The 6,904-nt window shown below is 43.8% G+C and overlaps 1 protein-coding gene across 1 annotated transcript; it reads left to right on the top strand.

Annotated features, from left to right (window-relative positions):
- Positions 1-518: 518 nt before the first annotated feature.
- upd2 (unpaired 2) lies at positions 519-3,541 on the top strand. Its single transcript, XM_044395445.2, has 4 exons — positions 519-742; positions 824-1,341; positions 1,969-2,106; positions 2,290-3,541. The coding sequence occupies exons 1-4, from the start codon at positions 721-723 to the stop codon at positions 2,836-2,838; spliced, it is 1,227 nt and encodes a 408-aa protein (XP_044251380.1). The 5' UTR covers positions 519-720; the 3' UTR covers positions 2,839-3,541.
- The last annotated feature ends 3,363 nt before the right edge of the window (positions 3,542-6,904 follow it).

Here is a 6,904-nt window from a genome sequence, read left to right as displayed (position 1 = left end):
GCGTTATCAAGTCGCTGACCTACGGCAACATCGAGTCAGTCGGTCGGCTGGTTGATTATTGGTCGAGAAGAGCGGAGAGGAGCGGAGAGCGGAAAGCGGCGACCTGAGTGGTTATTTGAATTATTCAAAAGTCGAGTGGTGGGCGACCAGGTGTAACGTCACCGTTGCAGACTCCGTCGACGTCTGGGAAGCGTCTGCTGGCGAATACAACAAAAACAAAAAGACCAAACCAAACGAATCGAAACGAAACGAAACGAACAAAAAACCCAAATACCTATGAGTAATCTTATTCTGGTGAAATTCAGCCAAAAAGGCCGAGAGGCCGACGAGAGCGAGCATGACAAATGCTCAAAACAATTTCGAGAAAATTGCTCAAATTGGCTGCTGTATCAGTGTAATTGCACTCACTCACTCCGCTCTCTCTCGCTCTGTCTCTCTGCCGATCGATTGGAAACTGAAACTGAGTCGAAATGTTTGTGAGGAGTGCGTGAGCAAGGGGCTTACAAATTTTCGAGCGCCGCTGCAGCGGCAGTCACTTAGCCATCAGCCGTCGAGCAGGAGAGATCGTGGAGTGATCAGTGATCAGTGATCAGTGAGTGAGCAGTGAGCAGTGAGCAGTGAGCAGCTCGCAGTTAACCGATTGTGATAGTTGGCCAGCTAGCCAGTTAGCCAAGTTAGTTAGTGTTAGTGTTAGGCGCTAGAGTGCGTGCTACCGGACCAATGCCAGCCTTTACCTTAAACGGTACGCCCGGGATGGGATTTCCCCAGCTGCAACTGAAGCCCCCTACTAACACAACCCCTGCTCTTCTCCTACTCTTTACAGTCAGCCAACAGAGCCAAAGTAGCAGCAGCAGCAGCAGCAGCCACTGGAGCCACAGCCACAGCCGCCAGTTGCTGCTGGTCATCATGATCCTGGCCGCCGTGGTGCCACAGAACACCCAGGCCCGCCATCTGAGGGACCAGGTGGCCCTGGACTATGCCTACGAGGAGGACAACTCCTCCGGACGATCGTCATCTTCGTCGTCGGCTGGCGATATACTGCCCGCCTTCGATGTGAATCCGTATCGCGGACTCGCCGAGAGCTTCGGCGAGGGCAGCTACGACAGCGATCTCAGCCTGAGCGAGAGCAGCTACGAGGAGATCGCCCAGGCGGCCATCCGGGCGGCCAGGCGGGAGATGCGTCGCCAGAGGACGCGGCACGCCCGCAGCCACAATCTGCGGCTCTTCGCCAGCAAGTCGGAGGTGCCCGAGTGGGAGAATCCCTGCGGCGGCACCTACACGGCGGACGAGAGCCTCGGCTCGGATAGCAGTGCCAGCCAGGGACGAGTGATCAAGCGCAAGGTGAGATTAAGTGTCTTAGTTTAAAAGCAACTAGCAGCTAAAAAGAGTCTCCTAACTTAATGCAAGAAAAAATAAGAAATATTTGTATCCCTTTCGGCTAGTTCAATATTCCAAGATGCATTACTTTCTTTCGGTTAGTTTAACCAGTACTTAAGAAGTTGCCTTACCTTCTTTTCGGTTAGTTTAACCAGTACTTAACAAGTTGCCCTACTTCCTTTGGGTTAATTTAAACACTACTTAACAAGTCAATACTCTACGTTGCATTACTTTCTTTCGGTTAGTTTAACCAGTACTTAACAAGTTGCCTTACTTCCTTTGGGTTAATTTAACCACTACTTAACAAGTAAGTATTCTATGTTGCATTACATTCTTTCGGTTAGTTTAACCAGTACTTACTTCCTTTGGGCTGGTTTAACCACTACTTAACAAGTCAATACTTCAAGTTGCCTTACTTCCTTTCGGTTAATTTAACCAATACCTAACAAGCTGCCTTACTTCCTTCCGGTTAGTTTAACCCCTACTTAACTAGTTAATAAAACTCGAACTTGAGTATTTTGTCACTTTAAGATGCCAATATCCCCAGCTGCATTACTCATCGGTTACCTTCTTGTACCCCTTCCTTTGCAGCACCTCGAGAACCTGCGGAACATCACGATGAGCGAGTACCAAGACATTACCCACCGCGCCACGCTGGAGTACGGCAGCCATCAGCACTGGCAGCACGAGTACAAGTTCCTGCCGAACATGACGAAGCCCACTAGTGCGGTAAGTTGAGTGATGAGATTGAGATGGAGATGGAGATGGAAATGGAGAGACTGAGCGGAATGGACCTGCTCCGCCCAGGGCGGCGCAGACCAGTTTCCCCTGTCAGCCCGCCTCATTTGCATGCCCTTCCTGGCTTCTTTACCCAAACTAAGTAACTTAAGAACATCTCTCTTTCATTTGCAGGTGAAGCTAAAGACCTGGTACCGCCACATGCAGACCTTCGTGGGCAGCTTCTCGTATCTGGGACGGGCGCAGTACAAGTTCCGCAAGGACCAACAGAAGAGCATCAACGAGGCGGTCACCAAGGAGCTGCACGACCTGCTGGTCAGCGCCCGCTACATGCTCTGCGAGATCGAGTCGACCATCAACTCCTCGTACCCCAACAGCAACGGGGCCAAGCTGAGCCGCGTGAGCCGGCAGGCGATGGAGGATCGCCTCAATTTCCACACCCCGGCCAATGGATCCGCGGAGGCGGACCAGCGGGACCTTAAAGTGAGCAAGGAGCTGTATTTCCAGTATCTGGACAATGTTTGGAAGACGCTGCATCGCGTTTTGCGGCGTCCGCGACGAAACAGCGGCGAAAGGCGTCACCTGGCGGCAGCCCGGGGAACCGGATCAGGATCAGGATCGGGAGCGGGAGCGGGAGCGAGCGGCCTGCGGGCGGGCAGCTCGGAAATGCTAGATCTCGGGTCATCGAATGCCTCCGGAGCGGGCTCCTCGGCCGAGTCCTGAGCTGAATTTGAGCCAGCCAAGCGCTCGAACATCACGCCCTTCCAGTATTACAGCTACAGCGAGCTTAGCAGCTTTTCGGCCCAGCAGTTAGAGCAGCTTTCCAGCTTCCAAGCCAAATAGAGGACCACCCATCCACCCACCCGACCAAGCCAACCAAGCCAACGGGAGAGAACGAAGAATTTTTGTCGAATGCCATTTAGACACGTACTTTAGTATTTATTTATTTATTGAGCATCGAGTATTGAGCATATTGAGTATTAGAGCGCCTTCCATTCCAGTTGCCAATCCAACGAATCCACTCCATTTCAGCATTTCAACATTTCAACATTTTCCCATTCCCCACACTTCCATTCGGCCCAGTGCCACCCCTCGACTATTTATTTCCCATTTAGAATATGGCTATTATTTTTTTTCTCTCTATGTGTAGTAATTTATTTATTTATTTGTATATCAATATTGTATTTATATATATATATATCAATTTATTTGTGAACGGCGGCCATGAAAGTTTGCCAGAAGAAATGAAAAAACCAACAAAAAACCAGCCACAAACAAAAAAATGCTTAAATCTACTGTGATTTATTTTAAGTACTTTTTTTGAATAGTTCTTAGTGAATGTGACAAATTGTGAATTGTGAATGAAAACGAAGCGAAGTATTGTACAGACATTATTGTGCTTAGTTTTAAGTTTGTGCAAAATAAACCTAGAAATGACAAACATGACTGATAATTCATTGGGCGGCCTTCTAAAGGGATTTCTTAAGTTGGATCTGACAAAAAGTATTAGTGAATAAAATTTCTCGAAAAGTTCTTATATATTTTAGAGAAAACTGTTTTGATAAAATTCAAAACATTTAAATATTTTCATTATTAGTTACTTATTAGTTACAACTTTTGACATTTTCAACTTTTTCATAAGGCAATTGATTTTCTTTGGGGCTAAACTAAGATTAGATTTTAAACTAAACAAGAGAGAACGCTATAGTCGGGTTCATGTCCCGACTATTTAATACCCGTCGCTCGGCTAAAGGGAGTGCGAGGGAGATGGATATATACCATTTTTTTGATTGCGTATAACTTTTTAATGAATGGTCCGATTTGAAAAATGTCTTCTACATTTCGATATGTATAAATATGCACAACAAAATTGCATTTATACTTCTCGGAAATCTTTAAAGGTGTGGGCGCCAGACACATTTAAAAATCGTTAGTGGGCGATTGTGGGCGTTAGAGGGGGCGTGGCACTCGTCTGAAATAAACTTGCGCTGCGTAGGAAGCCCAAGAATATGTGTGGGAAATCTCAACCTTCTAGCTTTTGTAGTTTCCGAGATCTCAGCGTTCATACAGACAGACAGACGGACAGACGAAGAGACGGACAGACGGACATGGCTAGATCGACTCGGCTAGTGATTCTGATCAAGAATATATATAGTTTATAGGGTCGGAAACGCTTCCGTCTACCTGTTACATACTTTTGTACGAATCGAATATACCCTTTTACTCTACGAGTAACGGGTATAAAAATTTACTGACGATTTCTAAAAACGGTCCTTAAAGTGTGGCAGACTTCTTAGTTGAGGTTATACGATTCGATAAGGTTTTCACCCGCATATTTTTCATTCTCACACTCTAGTAGTGCGCTTCGTCACTACGTGAATTGCCGTTCACAGTGATGATTAAAGACGGATACTACACCGAGAAAATTATCAAAAGTTTTAGGTGCAAAATAAGGGGTGAAACATTTTAAAAAGTAAAACGTTTCATACAAATTTTATTTTACTTTGCGTTTTTAAAACTTTTCATTTTTATTTTTAAAACGTTTTTATATGAAAACGGCACCTAAAACGTTGTATAATTTTCTCTGTGTAATAGTACAAATAATGCAACCCATTTTGTAAGCCAAAGTATATAATTTGCTTACTCTGGTTACTCTGTATAAACTAGGTGGCAACGGCGGTTGCAAAAATTCAATATATTCTCCTTTTCTAAAGAGTATTTCTGATTAGAAATACTTTCTACCAGAAATATTTAGAACTAGGGACCCTAACTGTTATGAGTTTTATGTTAAAAATCACATTTTAACAGTTACTTTCGGGTTCGTAAAGTAAAACTCAAAGAATAACTGTTATTTTTTGAGTTTTATAATAAAAGTTGACAAATAACCGTTATTCGTCGTGATCAAAAATAAAACTCAAACTTGATTTATGGCGGTTTTGTGGGTAAAACAAATTTTACAAAAAATATAGTTATACAATATGCACGGTTGTCTTTTTTAAAGATTTTTAGTAAGTTATATAAAACACAGTTAGCATGTTTTTTTAATTATTTAATTTTTCTATAAATGTCAAAGGAATAACTGTTATACATAAAAATCAACAAATAACAGTTATTTTTGACTTTTATTATAAAAATCAAATATAAAACAAAAACAAGAGAGAACGCTATAGTCGGGTTCGTGTCCCGATTATCTAATACCCGTCACTCACTAGTCGAGTTGGTGTCCCGACTCATAATCGTAACTCAGCTAAAGGGAGTGCGAGGGAGATAGATATAGAAATTTTGATTGCGTATAACTTTTTAATGAATGGTCCGATTCGAAAAATGTCTTCTACATTTCGATAGGTATAAATATGCACAATAAAATTGCATTTATACTTCTCGGAAATCTTAAAAGGTGTGGGCGCCAGACACATTTTAAAATAGTTAGTGGGCGATTGTGGGCGTTAGAGGGGGCGTGGCACTCGGCTAAAATAAACTTGCGCTGCGTAGGAAGCCCAAAAATACGCGTGGAAAATCTCAACCTTCTAGCTTTTGTAGTTTCCGAGATCTCAGCGTTCATACAGACAGACAGACGGACAGACGGACATGGCTAGATCGACTCGGCTAGTGATCTTGATCAAGAATATATATAGTTTATAGGGTCGGAAACGCTTCCTTCTACCTGTTACATACTTTTGCACGAATCTAATATACCCTTTTACTCTACGAGTAACGGGTATAATAATGGTGTATTTAAACACATTTTTGGACTCTTCTAAGTGCATAATTTTTTGGTAAGAAAAATTTACAATAACAGTTATTTACGGTCCCTGTTTAGAACCGATTGGTTCTAAGAATATAAATGTTTAATAGTACTTTGTCCATCTGTTTTCTTTGATAATCATTAGTTGATTAAGTGATACAAGCAAAGATGCCAGTCCTGGAAAAATGGATTACGTTATTTGAACTTTGTTTTTGGGCTTCCCCTATGGAAATTTAGCTATGGCGCTGAAAGGATATACAAAGAACCTGAAAGTTGTTACCCAATCGCGTACTCTTGCACACTTTTGATTAGTATTCGCTTATACTTAGTGTTGGCATATTTCAAATAGCAAATTGATAGCCGTTCGCGGTTTCCTGAGAGCTCTTGACACTTCCGATCGGAAGCTGGCTATCGGGCAATTATCGCCCGTATCTTCCGCTTTATGGCCCAATAAGCTCGGCACTTCTGACTGTCGTCCGCTTGCCCGATAGAGCCCCCTCTTTAAGCCAAATGGCCCATGGAGTGTAGTGGCGCCCCCTTCAAATGGTGATCGTCCGGTTTCCGTTTGCACTCCACCTCCACGGGCAATTCAGCACGTCCGCTGCCCGCATTCCTTATCGAGGGCGCATCTTATCGCGTTATTCATGCCCGCGGCATCCGACGAATGCAGTCCGCGGTCATCTGATTACCTTAATGAACGGTAATAGTCACTCTGTCTGGTCGGTCGGCTAACCGCCGTTGCCGTAGGTCGCACTGCAGTCGCATGCCAGTGGCCTTTCAGCCACCTCCGCTGGCAATTTCAGCGCATTACTCATACGACGCGTGGTCCCAGTCGCGCACGGTGGCACGCCACCTGCCGGCCACTTTGGAGTTGTGCAGCGAGCTATTGTCAGTCTGCCATTGAAGCACAAAAGTATGCAGCAATTTTTCAGATATCAGTAAAAGTAGCCCACTAAAAGATTATTCACAAATGGGGGGATTTTCTAAGTCTATTATAATATATTATTATATTATATTATTATTATTATTAATATTATAATTTTC

This window comes from Drosophila takahashii, chromosome X, assembly GCF_030179915.1.
Source record: "Drosophila takahashii strain IR98-3 E-12201 chromosome X, DtakHiC1v2, whole genome shotgun sequence".
NCBI lineage: Eukaryota > Metazoa > Arthropoda > Insecta > Diptera > Drosophilidae > Drosophila > Drosophila takahashii.
The sequence above is the reverse complement of the archived record's forward strand: the minus strand, read 5'-3'. Positions and strand labels throughout refer to the sequence as shown.